This window comes from Oryzias latipes, chromosome 13 (genome assembly GCF_053564925.1).
Source record: "Oryzias latipes strain Hd-rR chromosome 13, Olatipes_Hd-rR_3.1".
Taxonomy (NCBI): Eukaryota; Metazoa; Chordata; class Actinopteri; order Beloniformes; family Adrianichthyidae; genus Oryzias; species Oryzias latipes.
In genome coordinates this window covers 10,603,675-10,620,845 of record NC_136249.1, presented here as the reverse complement: position 1 = coordinate 10,620,845, position 17,171 = coordinate 10,603,675, and the positions used below count along the sequence as shown (strand labels likewise).

Genomic DNA, 17,171 nt, shown 5'->3' with positions numbered 1-17,171 from the left:
AAAATGAGAAACCCACTTTTTACTGCACCAAATTCCAATTTTTTAGCATCTGCAGAGTTCCCCCACTAGGTGGCGTTGGAAGATCCGGTTTGCATCAACCTCTACAAAATATTTGTTACAGTACAGAAAAGGGGCAAAGAAAAGCAAAGAAGGAATAAATGCACTTTAGAGATTTAAAAAGTAAAATAATGGACTGTCAGGCACTCCAAGAATAAAACAAGCTTTATTCAAAGTACAAAATGAATAAATAAATCTTTAACTCTTCTTATTTCTGCTGAACAGGAGCTGACTGTTACCGTCATAACACAATGCACACAAAACGGTGAGATACAACCACACAAGCCTCACAAAAACTCATTTTAGACAATAAATGGAGGATGTCACTCAATACAAAGCATTATAAACAAGTCATAGATGTTATAAAGAAATAAAGTCCTTAAGAATCCACAGCTATTTTATTTTCTCCTTTCTGTTGTAGTCAGAAATAATGTTTTCCTGGCTGTTGAGACTAAAAACAAAGATCTCCTTACCTGCAAAAACAACTTTGACTTTTATTCCACATCATGCAGTTAAAGCAGAACAAGTTTAAGGCTTGCTGGTAGTTTTTTAAATCAAAGAAGAAAAACAAATGTGTAAAAACAGCAAACTAAACCAACATCATTGTGTGTTTTTCCCTTTTACATAAAGACATGTCAAAACAAACTAATCACATAAAGGCTCAGAATCATAAAGGTTTGCATCAAATATTTTTTCAATAAACTTTTTTTCCCGTGTGGGAGATTGTTTTTATTTTCTGAGTCCTTGAACTGCGATTGTTTAAATTATTGCACCGTTAAAAAAAATATTGCATAGGATGTAAGCTGCAACCAGCTCCTCATTGCCCAGCCATGACACTAAGTGTACAGGAGTTCTTCTGTGAATGCTATAACTGTTAAGACCGAGGGTCAATTTGTACACAAGCAAATGAAAGTTTAAAAGGATTTCTTTTGGCACAGGACAGCCGGTGGGCAAATGCGTTTTCAGCAGCCTCAGAAGGAGCGCTGCAGATCTACTGTGACATACGAAAAAAAAAAAATGTTGAAAGAGAAGGAAAGGCTTTGCTCTGTACAAACGGTTGTGCTTTCTGCCCCCGGAGATGCGTCTTCAGGGAGGGGCAAATAGTGGACGACCTCGTCTGAGTCTATCTAGCAGTCCTGATATTCACTGCAAGTGGATGTTCGTCCCGCTTTGGACAGGAAGAGCTTCCCGCTGGGACAGACGCAGACCTCGAAGAGACCCTGGGCATTTCCAGAGACCCCTTCCTTGCTCAGGGGCAGGCGTGGCATGCGCACCGTCTCTGCATCCAGCACCAGCTGCACAGCAGACATGTCCAAGGATCATTCGTCAAGCAGACTGCAGTCATGCATTCAGACAAGCAACAAGTTCAGATTCATGCGTCTTTATTTCCTCTAGCTGCAAGAGAAATGCGATGAAACTCCCATCTGCTGATCTGCTCTGAATTGATTCTAAAAACATCAGCTGCAGTCTTGTGATTCAGCCAAAAACACTTACTTAGAGGTCAGATAGCATTTCATGCGTTTGTCTTAGAGGCGATGAGCTCACTATAGATGCACGTTTTCTGACTAAATAAAAACCCACGCTCATAAATACAGAATAATGCTGTCCAAAAATACACCAAAGTCCTTTAAATTCTAAAGAACACGTTACAGCAGCAGCTCTCCAGGGGAGTTTCATGGGCATAAATATTCAATGAACATAAAAAGCTGAGTTGTTCTTAAGCAGCTTCTGAACTTCTAGGTGTGACCCCCCAGAGATCACGGAATCAGAAGGCTGCATGTTTCCAAGCAAAAAGGAGTGTTGTAGAAATCCCCCAGCTGATCTAAAAAAAAAAAAAAGCACAGCCTGGAGAAGAAGAGCAGCAGGACGTGTGAAGTGCTTTTCCTACCAGTCCTTCACTGGAGTGCAGGACCACGTCCATTTTGGAGGCGACTTCAATGTTTCCGGCCAGCGCTTTGATGTGAACCCCCTTCGGTGCGTCCATGGTCAGGGAGCGGGTGGGGCACTCCAGCCTGCAGAGACACACCTGAGCTTCAAGAAAACCTGCTGTTAACACCAGACACACATGTTGGACGGTGGGACTGCTCACGTCAAGTTCTTCAGAGGTTCAGACTTCAGCAGGGGCACCTCCACTGAATGCTGGAACCAGGCTCCTTTAGGACCTGGGAGCAAACGGGACGGCAGATTTCAGATTAAGTTCCCCATTTCTGCATTTTTTGGATACTAAACTCTTTGTGGGAAAGCAGATTGGTGGAAAAATAATGAAATATTAACTCTTAAACACCATGGCTATATCCCCAGTGTTTCCATTCTTTCAACTACTGTAGCTCTTCAACTATTGGAACAATCAAACGGATTCTGAAGCGAAGCTGCTTTTCTCCACGTCAGTCAAAGAGTGTGTGTTACAGGGTAAACATATTTGTCAGTGGGGACGTCCCAATCGCGACCCAATTTCAAGTAATTTGATTTTGAGAGTCTGGCTATATCGAGTTCTGATCCGATACAATCGGAACACGTTAAAAAAATAGACAAATGCAAAATAAATTTAAAAACTCCAAGTTTTTATTGTACTAACCTTATTTTATTGAAGTATCTTGAAGAAAATCAAGTAAAAAATATGCAAATATCGACTAGTAAATTAAAAATAGGTGATAAGTAGTCATGTGAGAAAGTTTGGTTGCTTTAGTATCTTTAGATCTATTGATCCTTTTTGATCAATGTGTGATTCATGTCTCCGATACAAATTCCAGAAAAATTAAAAACATGACTTTCTTCCAAAGTGGTTGTAACATGAGTATGGAGGAGTGTGCAACATCCGATTATGATCAAGTCTGAAACTTGGTGAGTGGTTTTTGTCAGCACGTTAAGAGTCAAAAAGGCCCCTGGACTGCAGCAGCCTGTTAGAAACGGGCTTGAATGTCTTAATGTCATTTATGCCAAAGCTCCGTGGAACCGTTTGTTTTCCCTTTTTGACTCCACACTAAACTTGTCCACATGTTAGTGGAATCTATTTGAAGTGCTGAATAATCCTCAATGATAAACAGAAGCAGACGGTTCCCACGTGAGCAGGTTCACTCTGGGATTCGGATGCAAGCCTCAGACAGTGGGTAAACTCTGGGGTAACCTAAAGAAAATAGCTTCAAGCAGATATGCGAAAGTTCAGCTTCCTGCACATCCAGCTGCTTCTGCTGGTTTCATCTCTTTTCTCCTTTTGAAAACAAAGCAGCCACTAACGTGCTGCGGGCCGTGGCGTGCGGCCTCCGATGGTCTACCTGTGACTCGCAGTTTGTCCGGTCCAATCACAGCCTGGCTGCCGTCTGCACTGAACAGCATCTTGCCATCGTGGGAGTTAATGAGCAGATTGGGGGTCTGCCCTTGAGCCTGTTTTGCACCTACAACAACAACAAAAACACCTGAAGCTGCCATTGCTGCCATTTAATAAATTCAATGTGTTATGTACTGGTTGTATGAGTACAAATATGTCTGTTTATGATTAAGGGTAATTGTAATGGCTTCATTTACATGTGTATGTTAATGTGTGAAGGCCAAGTCATGTGACAAGTTAGGGACAATTCAACAGTAAAAAAAAATGAGTTACAGTTAAATGTCCTCTTGAAAACACAACAGAAAATAACTAACAGTTATCACAGCTTTGTCCAAATTCAGACAGGAAAAAGCCGACATTAAGAACCCCTAACAATACTTTTTTCCTTGTTTAGTTTGTGTTTTCCCCATAACATTGTCATAATGATTCCTGCCTGTTACCAGAGGGCACAGACATCTTGGAACCTCAAGCTGTTAGGATCTGAGACCAAACGGTTGCTGCAGAACCTCAACCTTTCAGGATAAACAACAGTTTTAGTAAGACTGTGGATTTAAAGACCTGTCAATCAAATAACCACCTGCGTTTAACCTTAAGGGACATTTAAAAAAATCATATAGTTCTGAATAAGTGCGAATAAGTGCAGTGAGAATATTTTTATTTCTTTTACAATAAAGTTTCACCAAAAATTAGCAAAAACTTAAATTAAAGGGAACCGACTTGCTTTGGTTTCCAAATGAGCTTCAATCTGGAAGTTTTACAGTACTTGGGGTACACTTGCGCATCAAAAAGTCATGTAAATCCTACTTTTCCTGCTCATTTGTCCTTCCTAGCGCTTTGAGAAGCAGATCTGCAGCAGTTGAGACAGGGCTTGTGCTTTTTCAAGAGGACGTTTTACAACTTTGTGATGAGGGACTGTTACTACTGCTGTGGAACAGCAACTATTTGGGTCGTTTGCCAGCCTTTGGATGATGAAAGAACATAATTCAGCCACTAGTGAACCACAAAAATGTACAAATGTGACCCTCCAGAGGCTTTAGCGCCGCCGTGCGAGGCTGGAGCTGCAGATGCGGCGCCAGAGGCAGGAGGGTAATAAGTTTGAGATGGAAATCATTGAAAGACGACCTCTTCTTGTTGTTAATTTAGAGGGAGAAATCCCCGTAGGACACGCGCTTGGATGTCTTCTGCTATCGCCCTTCTGCATCGGACAGGTGTGAGGCAAAAGCCCTGCATGCGAGTGCCTTCTTACCCACAGACATCCTCCCTGTGACACTGCCGTTCTCATCACGGGCGTCGAGGGAAACACTTTCTGATGAGTGCGCGACAAGAGAGGAGTCCTGGGAGGAAGAGGGGAACAAATAAAGGAGACGGTTTCCTATCAAGATCCTGAGTGAATCTTCTTTCTAACACAACAATGGCATAAAATGTTACTTGAATTGTGCAGATTTGGAATATTTCATGGAGTTTTGTAGGCAGCGTGTCTCTGTGGGGCTGCAAGACTGATAGATGGGTCAGTCCAGTCTAGAAAAACAGCTTTCAGTTGATCTTTACAAAACTCGTGGCTCCCAAAGGAGCTCGCTGTCATCCAACAACCATGAGGCAGACAATCTAAGCCGCGTTCAAGAGAACTTCTTTCAAAAATAAGAGTCTAGGGGGGTATTCCAGAAAGCATGCTTAAACTACCCTGACTTTAACCCTGAACTCTGGCTGAAATCCTGAACTTGCTTACTCTGGGTATGTCGGTTCCAAAAGACCAGATATGAGTTGGCGTAACTACACTCGAGTAGTGGTGTTATATAAACTCATCATCCTCTCCATCCCTCCCTCTCATTCATGGTTCAGAAAGAATTCAACATAACAGGACAAATAACTAGACAAAACACAGTAAAAAAGCAAATGAACTAAACACATTTGGTCAAAAACCCACACTTAAACCCAAATCCTTCCAGACAGGTAAAGGGAATGGTATCCCACAATTCCTTGTGGTGCCGATCTAACAGCAGCACCAAAGTTACACCTACTTAATTGAATTAATTTGAATGAAAGTAAAATAACTGTCTGAAAACTACGTGTTATTTATAAGCTGACTTAACTAAAAGAAAGGTTTATCTTAACTGAAGCAAATAACTAAGTTAGATCAAAGTAAAAAGTTTATCTTTCAAACATCCATATGTGGTCTTATCACCCTCTCACAGTGGAAAAAGTATTATTTGAGCTTCTTCATCCACTAAATCATCTTCAAATGGACACGCCATGCTGCTTCACCTCTCTGTAAACAAATTAACCTTCAACTAAACCTGCTCCAGACCAGGTTATGTTCAGAGCATGAGTTGCTATGGCTACTTGACATACCCTGAAACATACCTCTGTTTCTGGAACCGAAAGTGTTGGTTGTACACTTCTTAAGCCTCAAACTTACCGTGGTAACCAGCATAACTTGCTTTCTGGAATACCCCCCAGATTAAGAAAAATGCAACACTTGATCTGTGACACTGTCCTAAAGACAGAGATGTTTGTCACCTTACTTCCTGTTTGAATGAATATGATAAACCCTTAGTAGTAGTTCTGGGCCTTTTTTGAACTTTACAATCTTCTCTGTTAATTTATCTTTAAAGCTGTTTTTGCTGGGAATGTTTGAGATGTAGTACAACCCCACTTTCTTTCTTTTTTGCTGATATTTTTTTTATTATGCTGCGCAATACACTCACCGGCCACTTTATTATCAGGCCCACCTGTCCAACTGCTCGTTAACACAAATTTCTAATCAGCCAATCACACAGCAGCAAGTCAATGCATGATTTATTAATTTTTTTAAAGGTTTGAGGGACCAACTCCCTCACAGCAGAAAGCTTCGGGGTGAACCGCCAACACTAAATCTCATCACACGACTTTACGACACATCAGAGAGTTTGCCCGTCCATAAATGAGGAATACATCGCCTCATGAATTCGCAGAGCAAAAGAGAGAAACGTGCTTTCCAAAAACAAACCGCTGCTAAGAGCAAGGAAAGGCACAACATGTAAACAACTGCAGCAAGGTTTTCCCTTCTGCTTTGGGCAGGCAGGCAGGCCGTAAAGTCCCCGCCTCCACGGAGATCTGTCGGAGAGCAGAACTTATTGGCCTGAAAATTCCACTTTTAAATTTAGGAAAAACGTACCCAACCTTCACAATGTGAAGTCTGTTTACACCCAAATCACATGAAAGATTTTAAATTCACCAAGTAATGAAAACAGGGATTTAATGCAAGGTTGTCCACCTTTCCAGGTCAAAACATGGTTTGAAGTTGAGCTGCAGGAGCACGGAATGAATGGGAATAAAGGGATAAAGACATGAAGGAGGAATGTGGGAGGAGAATAGAAAAATGACCTCTCTGGAATGAAGTTCTTCAGCGTAGATGGGAAACAGGAACTCCGACTCGCCCTCGTCCAGCTTGACTCCATCCGGGTGAACTTGCAGGAAGCCCATCCCCGCCTACAACAGCTCAACACACAGGTGTCATTATTCAGGTGAACAATGCAACCAATCAGCAGTGAAACGCAGTCATTTGGAACACTGTTTTCATGGAGCGTGTGTTGCTTCTGGTGTAAAAAATGTCTACTTCTGCATAAAGTCTCAGTAGCCATCTAGGCTTGAGACAGCCAGCTGACTAAACTCCCAGACATAAACGCTCCGCTGGCCGTTTGGACGGCCTGCCAATGAACACCGCAACTGTTGCTGCTCCCAATAACACAGTAACTCATACTAAAGTGATTCATGCCACTGGGAATCGATTCCAAAGTCAGCTGACCGTGTTGAACCACATCACCCGGAGGATCCAGATGGTGAGGGCGAGGTTGACCACCAGCACGACGATGAGCAGCAGCACGAACAGGTAGAGGCAGCGCTTCCTCCAGCCGTAGATGCCGATCTTGTAAACATGGTCGGGCGTGGGTCTGGGCGAGCCGCTGCCCTCCGTGGTGGTGACGTACTGCTCCCGCACCATCTGTGGGGCTGAGCACACGACACATCACACCAGGAACCACGCCGCCGTTTGAGGAGCTTTCTGCACCAACCTGCAGGCGGGCAGGCATTAGGAAATGGAAATATATGGACCTTTGTGCAGAATTTCAAATGAGCTTCTCCAGAACTACAGATGGACATGAAATGAAGAATATTTCAATCAGCAAAGTAGAGATATATACACTTTAAGGACACACTCCAATGAATATCATTTTTTCAATATGTCCTTTAGGCATATTTATGATAATGTAGGACGTATGTAAAGAAAATGAGTCTTAAGATAGCATTTCTAAGTATTTCTTTATTCAAACTGATGGGAATCAGGTGCAGACAAAAAATGCCGTTGGATAAAAACCTCAGCCAAATATCAAAAGTGGATGTTCTATGTCCAAGAAAACAACACTTTTTTTACATTATGGCTTCAAATCTTTAGATTAGGACAGCCAAGATAAGAACACAGACACAAAGGCTGTGTCGTAATTCCCACCCTAACCCCTAACCACTAAAAAATTATATAGTGCGGGACTATGTAGTGCCCTGGATTTTAAAAGCAATTCGGACTCACATTCTGATTCAGAGAAATTCCATTCAAAATTCTACATAAATTGTATCCAGGGAAACACTTCTTTACCAAGTTTAAAAAAAAGATCAGGACGTAAACTGTTCATTTTGTCGTTCCTCACCAGAAACTGTGCCTCATCTTTTTTGGTATTGCTCCTTTACTCAACTATTTGGAAAGATTTGATATGTTTTATAAGAACTCATCTATGTGAAGATTATAGATTATTTTATGATCATATTATTTATGGATATTTTACACAAGGCAGGCTTAATGCAAAGAAAATATATGTAGTTAATTGAATTATAATTATGGCTAAATACTTTATACACAAGTGTTAATTTGCCACAAAAAAACAGTATTTTATGTTTTCCAGAAAGAAATGGTTCTGTATGTAAACAGTATAAAATCCTCCACTAACAAAGAAGCTGTCAGAACAGTTGAAACATGGTCTCTTTTGAAACTTTAACAGACTCCTTTACCTTTATTTTTTATTTTTGCTTAACCTGTTTTACATTCTTATTAGTATGATTTTCTGATTTTTTTGTCCATTTTCCTGGCAAACGTGAAAATTTTATTTTGCACACAGAGTTTTGTGTTTGGTATTTTGTATGTGTAATATTTGTTAATAAAGTTTATTTTAAAAAAGTGAAGAGGGAAGGAATTCGGACACAACCTTGAATGTTACTTTTTCTTTTACAACCACTGCTTGTTTGTTTTCTTGTTGCTGTTCCTAAATTGGGTTTACGACCTTTTTTTTTGGAAGCAAAGCAATTTTTGGTGGGAGACAAGTTCAAACAATTAAAAAAAAAGGTACTTTACAGGTTAAATACCCACTAAAGACCCACCGTTGGCACGGAGCCTCCCGGCTGAGCCAGAGTCCGGCTCAGACGAGGAAAACCAAGACGTCCATGGATCTATTTGTCTGTGTGGATGCATCAGAATGGAGAGGGGCGGCTGTGGCTCGCTCAGTGTCTTTTCTATGTAACAAATAAGCTCTTTTACAAATGACCATTTTCATCATCTGTTGCTGATTCACAACAATTTGAAGGAAGAAATAATCAGAACTGCAATTTTAAACTTACATCTAATCAGTGGATCTTTAAGGAAAAATGAAGGATCTTTAAATGAATATGGTATAAAAATACTTTTAAAGCTTAAGATTAAGACAGTTTAGGTCTAAAGTGAGGTAGAAGCACACAGAATGTTACCTTTTCTTTTCTTTTCTGCTGCTTAAATTGGCTTTTTCCACTGCAATTTTTGTTGGAAAAAAACAAGTTCAAACATAAAAAAAGGGCTTTTATGTTGAAAGACTGTTTCCAGGCTCTGAGTATTTTGCTGGGTTTATTTATTTATTTGGCCTTTTCAGATTGCACAAATACAGCCATCTAACGATAACTCCATGTAAAGCCTTTGCTGGCACAGCAGTCACGCCTGGATTTGTGAGCCCCACAGTTCATCACACATGCAGTGGAGATCCAGATCCAGTGGAAAAGATGACTCCCTGCAGCCTTTTAGGGGCGGGGGGGGGGGGCCAGCAAAGGAAATGGATAATAACCCTCATTACTGGGAGGCGGTACTTTCCAGTTCCTCAGCAGCGGGGATCGGTGACCGCAGCCAGGCCGATTCTTGTCAGTGAGTCTTAAATGGATGCAGATATGATGAAGTCGTGGTGGGGGCAGAATGAGCGATCCGTCCTGCACATTTGGACCAAATAACAGAATGACGCCAGGCTGCTGCGGGGAAGGTCTTCACCGTGACAAGGGCAGTGTGTCCAAACACCACGGAGCCAAGGAGCTCCCAGAGCTGCAGAGGAGCCGTGTCACTTCCTATTGATTAATCTGTGTTAATAACCCCAAAGGACTGCAGAGGATGCTGCTGTCACAGGGGAGAAAGACCATCGCACTGCAAAAACCCAACCTTAAAGTAAAGAGAAAAATTGTCTTATTTTCTGTCTTGCAAGAAAAATAATCCTATTAAGAACGTGTTTCAATAGTAAAATGATCTTAGTTTAAGGAAGTCTAACTGGATTTTTTTTCTGGGAAGTAATAATTCTTATTAAGACCATTTTTTTCACCCCGTTGGGTGGTGATTGTTTTTGCTTAATTAAAGAAAATGTGTCAAATTCAAAGAATTTTTGACTTATTTCTGTTTTTGCAGTGAATGAGCCCACATCTGTAGATTTTGAAAGGGGAAAAAGTTCTGAACTGTGGCTGAAGACATCGGATTTCCCTACAGGACAGATGCTGCATCCAAATGTCACAGCAAAGACGTTTTTTATGGCAAAGTCAGCTCTCAACAACCCCCCCGAAAAAAAAAAAAAACATTCTTCCTCAGCGGCGTGAACAGATGTGCAACCGAGCTCATCGTCCTCTCAAAGCTCCCTGGAGGATGATCAAGGGAGCTGACCGGACGGCGGAAAGACAAACTCCGGCTTGTTTTTTGCGAGCCCTGAAGACGAGCAGTGTTCCACCCGCACAACCGGAGGCGGGGCGGATAAAAGCGCTCCTGAGGCCCGGGAGGAGAGGGCCCGTGGACAGCTGCTCGCCGTAAAACACTGGAAACGAGTGTGTTGGCACAAAAAAAAAAAGGAGTTTCTGAGACCACGTCTGCCTCTCCACAGGACCTGTCACATGGTCTGCCAGGCTGAATGTGATGAATAGCCCCTTTTCTCAGGCAAACAAATGAATGCACAAATGACTGTGATATGGCATTGAGAGAGGGGAAAGTGAGGCTTGATAAGGCATAAGTTGTGCAGGAAAAAAAAGCTCATTTTTCTTGTCCGTATCTCAGATTGTTTATATTTATGAATCTTTTTGGAGCCACTGTGACAAATTGGATCCCAGCACTGCAGCAGCAGCTGTGGAAGCATGACTGAAATCAGCTGGATTCATTCAAGTTTGGCTTTTCTGTCAGGGGAGGTGTCCACTCAGCCTCCAAAATACCAGCAATCGGCGTCTTCCCCATATTGATGCCCGAAATAATGTGTGTGGATAAATAAAAAACTCGTTCTGTGTTCATTATGCTGTTAATGGAGGAGCAGGCTGTGTGATCGCTCTCAATGACAACATTAACGTGGTCGTGCACTTCAGCTGCAGGAGGAGGAGCCGACTTCCTACTTCCTTCATCATCTGGGTCACAGACTGATGCTTCCATAGCAACTAAAATAAACACTCCGCTTTTTTCCCCTTACTATGTTTGGATGTTTTTTGAAAGGTTTAAAAAATATATACAAACACATATATATATATATATACACACACATATATATATATATATATATATATATATATATATATATATATATATATATATATATATATATATATATATATATATATATATATATATATATATATATATATATATATATATATACACACACACACACACACACATATATATATATACATACACACACACACATATATATATATACATACACACACACACATATATATATACATACACACACACACACACACACACACACATATATATTAGGGCTGCACGATATGAGGAAAACTTGCGATATGCGATATTAGTGATCAATATTGCGATAACGATAAATTTGCGGTAAATAAACAAATAGAAAAATAAACAAAAACATCATTCCCATTTCATTGCAACAGTTTAAAAATTATACTCCAAATGACCCTCATCGACATGGGGGACAAACATCTAACATAACACGCCTCCATCTGATTGGTCAACAATGGGAAGGCCTCCATCTGATTGGTCAAAGCATAAAGGGATTTATTTGATTCGTTAAATGCTCCTAATATATATATATATATATATATATATATATATATATATATATATATATATATATATATATATATATATATATATATATATATATATATATATATATATATATATATATATATATATATATATATACACACACACACACACATATATATATATATATATATATATATATATATATATATGTATATATATATTTATTTTTTTTTTTTAAGAAGAAAAGGGAGTCTAATGGAGTCTTCAAATCACATTGAAGGATATTTTTTAAAAATTTATAGGTCTAATGGTGTAGAAAATAAGTATTTCCCTCCTAAAAACAAGCAGGAATTCTTTTCCTCAAACACCTGTTTATTCTTCTTTAAGGACCTCTTCTGTCCTCCTCTTGTTGCCTGAATAAGGCTGCATTTACACTGCAGGTCTTGATGCCCATATACCCGATTTTCTGACTTTATCCGATTTTTTTGACAACCCGCTTACATCATCTTATAAAAGTGACCCGTATCTGATTTTGGCATTTACACTATACAATGCTGAAACTATCAAACGTGGACGTTCTGAGGACTACGTAACGTAGTCTTGTTATTACACCTTGGTCACAGGGACACGGTGATTGCCCAATGATTGGCTGCAAAGCATGCTGGGAAACGGGACGTACAGCTATTGTTGTAATGCTACGAGCTAAAGGTAAGTGCATTAGGTGAAGCAGCCAGCTTAATATGATATTTTTCAGATTTTCATCGAGACAATAACAGTTCGACCATTCTTGCTTTTATTTTTACCCCTACTGAATGCTCACAGAGACACTGAAGTAGCGGCAGGAAGCGGCTTTTGCAGCAAGATGACCGGAGGGCGTACCAGATGATGTGAACGTGAATACGATGGATGCTTCTGTGCTTTTTAAAATAAATAAATCTGTTGTCTAAACATCCTGCGTGTCTTCAATGCAATGTAATGAGACACACAGACAGAAATGTGAAGGTATCTGCTGTAAATCTATGACGTAAATTAATAACAGGATATGATCGGCTAGTCAGTTAGCATGTAGCCTAATAGCCTTGGAATGTAAAGCGACTGACTGCTAAAGTTAATAAAAGACAAGTCCTGAATATTATTATTCCTATTCGACCCTAAACTACAATATCAGCTGTCTGACAACCGACCAGCCAGTTGCCCAAATGCCGGCATACATCAAAGAGCTCTGCGGCGGAGCTAGTAGTAGCCTAGCAGGAGCTATCATATGACAAAGCAGCCTAGTTATCATAAATCTTTTGATATTTTTCTTATATTCATTGAGACAGTAATAAAGTGATCATTTTGTTTTTCATGTTCCTTTTTTCAACGAATATGGGTCACAGAGACACGGAAGTTACCGCTGAAACGGCTTAGTTTTGCCGGCGTACAGAGAGCATATCCGCGTGAATGATTTATGACGTGAATAATTATTGCGTTCGAACGGATTAATTATTGCGTTCGCACGAATTAATCATTTCGAGGGAACGGAATAGTATTTTGAGGGAACGCAATAGTATCTTGTCTTGTGGGAACACAATAGTATCTTGTGGGAACGGAATAGTATTTCGTACGAACGAGATATTAACCTGTGGGAACAAGATATATTTTAATATCGTAATGTCAGGACAAGGGCTCCGTACTGAGAAAATCGGAATCCATGCGCTTTTGTTCTGCTTACACGTTCACCGCTCATATCCGATCTGTGCCACATGAAAGGAAAAAAAATCGGAACTGGGTCACTTGAAGCATGCAGTGTAAATGCCACCAGTTTGAACTGGTTCTCTGTGTAAAAGACACCTGTCCACACCCTAAACAGTCAGACTGCAACCTCTCCACAATGGCTGAGACCAAAGAGCTGTGAAAGACACCAGAGACAAGACCGTTCACCTGAAGAAGACTGGGATGAACCACTCTACAATAAAAAAGTAGCTTTAAAACAGCATGGTAACGCACAACATCGTCGCAGATTCAAATCCTGCAGAGCATCAAAGGTCCTCCTGGTTAAGCCAGCACATGTCCAGACCTGTCCAAAGTTCTCCAGAGACCGTCTGGATAATCCAGAGGAGGATTGGGAGAATGTCATGTGGTCAGATGAAACATAAATGTACCTCCTAGATATAAACGCCACTCGCTTGGAGGGAGAAGCATTATATTCTGGGGCTGCTTTTCTGCAAAGAGGACAGGAAAACTGATCTGAACTAAGGAAATTAAGAATGGGACCGTATCTGGTGAGATTTGGAGCAAAAATCTCCTTCCGTCAGTGAGAATGAAACATGAAAAAGATCCAAAATCATCATCCGGACAACGAATGAGTGGCTACGTAAAAAAAAAAGTGTCATGCTTTTGGACTGGCCGAGCAAGTCTCCAAACCTCACTAATGGAGAATCTGTGGAGGAAGTTGAAACTCTGTTTTGCTCAGCAACAGCTCCAAAAACATCCCAGCTCTTGAGAAGATCTGCATGGAAGAATGGACCAAAATAGCACCTGACCTCTGTCACTGACAACCAGGCAAGTCTTGTTGCTGATCGAAAACATGGTTTAAGTTTATCCTTGATGAACATGACGGACCTCTTCCATCTTTTTAGGGTGGAAAACTGCATTTACATATTGATATAATACATTATAATCATATTATATGAGCTACTGTTTACACTGTAGTAAACTACAGATGTATTGTGTACACACATTTAATATTTTTTAGCAAGTACTTTATTTGTAAAAACTGTAATCCTAGAAAGGTTTTACTGCACCATACTTTTTACATGAAAAACCCACTTAGCTACTTATCCTGATACTTTTCTTTTTGTTCATAGGATCATTTGTACTGTTTATTCTAATGATCCACAATGTCCTTACAGGTAAATAACTCCATTAAAGGATCATTATTGGCCAATAGAAAGATTTAGAAAGATTCTTGCAAATTTGAATAAGCTTTGATCTGACAGCCACATAAAAGGTAGAATCTCTGAGACAAAACTGGTTCTATAACATTTGGAATAGAGCAAAGGAACAATGCTAGTTAAACATAGAAATATACTATTAATCTGATAAAAGATGATTTTTTTTCATCCCCAAAAAATGACAATAAAGGCTTAAATGTGGAAATAGTAATAGCCAAATTGTTTGCATATTGAATTTCGACAAAAAATCCCATATCTGTGTTCTTTTTCCCCTTTATAAAATCCTTGCTGTTGCCTCAAGATTGCAATGAAAAAGTCTGTTTTATTAAGTTGTATTATGTTTATACTCTAGAAATGCAAGCATTTTAAAATCTATTGTTTGCCTGACTATTTAGTTATTTATCAGCGCTGTTAACTTAATATTGAGGAGCCTGTCGGTGTTTGAGCGTCAGTCGGACCTCTAGCCGGACATGCGCGTGTTGCGTTACAATCTATTCAGACGTCGGATTTTCTGAAATCCCAATGAAACTAAACAACCCATTAAGTTAAAGTTAGAATTCTAAAATTCATGAAACCCGATTCAAGTTATAATGGTGTCATTGCCACTCACTTCGGGATAGATTAACAGTTACACCCCCTCATTTAGGAGCTCTGAGCATCCGACTCCCAATCTAAAAATGTTTTGACCGTCTTGTACCTGAAGACTCCCGCAATGTTTATAGAAAGCACGCGGGGTTTAAATGTTAGCAAAAACTTCGTTGAGGAGGGGAGGGGTCTACTTAAATACTCATGGGGGGCTGTCCGTCCGTCTGTCTGTAGTAATGTGGTCCACTCTGCTGTGACGCGTCGGCTTCCAAAAATAGGACCGCGCTCTGAACTAAAATTAAGAAAAGAGCAGAGGAAGCAGACACGGACCGCGTTCTAACTGAAGCATGATGGGAAAAAAAAACACTCCAGACACACAAAGGCATCTGTTTTCCTTTACCACTTCAGACCAGTAATGGCAAAGCTGCCAACAGATGACTTAAGCTAACTTAAGCAGATTTTCCCGAACCCCCCTGTTATTTCTCTAAAAAAGTAAAAATGTCTACAGCTCAAACATAGATCATGAGGTCACGCGGAGTGGTAAAAGTTTGGAACTGCGTGTGAGAATTGCTCCGGGGATATTTGATGCAGACGCACTCACCTTTGAGTCCCAGCGCAGCGGCTTCTGTCCAAAGCGACGGCGGGCGGACGGAGCGGCGTGAGCCTCGGCAGCAACTGAGCTCCTCCTCGCGTCTGTCAGCCACTCAACAGCTGCAAGCCATAAATCCTACGCTCCTGAATGTAGCACCACCAACGTCCACCAGAGGGCGCACAAAGCACCATCTAAACGCCTTCAAGATGAAAATCAGATGTAAGGGGATTGAAGCAGTTTGACACTTTATTTTGTTAATTTCAACGCATCTGTATTCATTTAAAAACAATTACATAAAATATTAATGTTTTAATTTATCTAGGTGGGTAATGATCATTTTTAGCCAATTAAAATAGTATCTTTTTTTGGATTTGCTTGATGTTATAGAATGCTTTTCCTTAAAAATGGCTGCTTTTTGCTGTCAGTTGGATTTCTGAGTTTATAATTGCTCTGATTTGCAGTTTATCAAAAGCCAGTTTCCTCTGAAAGTCTTAGTATTTTTTGGCTGAACTTTTTCTTTTTGAAAAACCTAACCTCTGCTAACTTAAATTTTTTTTTTGTGGCATTGCAGATCAAAGAAATAAAAGCCTTTAGTGAGGATGTCAGAAAGAGTGGCATCTACCAGGAGGGAAAGCACTTACGGAGACCAGGAGGTGAAGACCAAGGCTGAATGTAGTTTAGGGGAGCAGGTGGATGAAGCATCCGTCAGCGGCGTTGAACCCTCGGGTTGTTTTCTTTTGTTGCTGGCGCTCAGCGGCGTGACAAAGGAGCAGCCAGAGGCATTCATCCTAGAACTCCTACGTTCTGTGGCCCGCAGCAAAACCTGTCAGGAGAGGGCTTTTCATTTCAAGCCTCTCCTCTGACCTTCCACCATCAACAGCTTTTAACAGGAAAAACAACCAATCTAATTACCGATGATCCACCTGACCATGAAAGCAACATGAGCTGTCAGGATGTCAAATTTACGTCAGGGCAGCCAAAAAACAGAAAATAATTTGCTTTAAATGAACCGTAAATACAGGCAGCCCTTTTTCATTTACTGCATTTGTTTCTGACAAGCATGTCATTATAGATCTCACCCTTATTAAACTGATTAATTGCAGTAACATTAAACCGGATTTCTTCACTATAAACACCAATAAAGAATGATTTTCAACATTTAGATTCATTTTTCTGTAACTCACAGAATTGTCAGAAAACAGAAATCCCAGCAGAAAGTCATTAATACCATTACTGTACTTATAAGGCTTTTAAACGTCAACTAAATCAAAAATTGGCATGAATTGCCATTAGATTTATTGCTGCTCTTTTACACTTTTTGAAGATTTCTACTTTGAATCACCATCTAGAAGTCAATAAGAATTCATGTTT

General features: G+C 40.2%; 1 protein-coding gene and 1 long non-coding RNA gene across 3 annotated transcripts; one reads left to right on the top strand and one right to left on the bottom strand.

The window, feature by feature from the left end:
- Nucleotides 1–204: 204 nt before the first annotated feature.
- Nucleotides 205–16,660, bottom strand: sgcg (sarcoglycan, gamma). Of its 2 annotated transcripts, none has more exons than XM_011482873.4 (9): nt 16,442–16,660; nt 15,810–15,999; nt 7,167–7,369; nt 6,746–6,850; nt 4,629–4,716; nt 3,330–3,449; nt 2,147–2,219; nt 1,946–2,069; nt 205–1,879 (listed from the first exon to the last, which is right to left on the bottom strand). In XM_011482873.4, exons 3-9 carry the CDS (start codon nt 7,359–7,361, stop codon nt 1,823–1,825), a joined length of 762 nt encoding a protein of 253 aa, XP_011481175.1. In that variant the 5' UTR covers nt 7,362–7,369; nt 15,810–15,999; nt 16,442–16,660; the 3' UTR covers nt 205–1,822. The 2 variants fall into 2 exon arrangements, with proteins under 2 accessions (XP_011481175.1, XP_004075895.1); XM_004075847.5 differs by having other exon boundaries at nt 205–1,352.
- LOC144981668 (uncharacterized) lies at nt 15,884–16,958 on the top strand. Its single transcript, XR_013647235.1, has 2 exons — nt 15,884–16,019; nt 16,372–16,958. It is a non-coding gene; the product is annotated as an uncharacterized LOC144981668 (long non-coding RNA).
- The last annotated feature ends 213 nt before the right edge of the window (nt 16,959–17,171 follow it).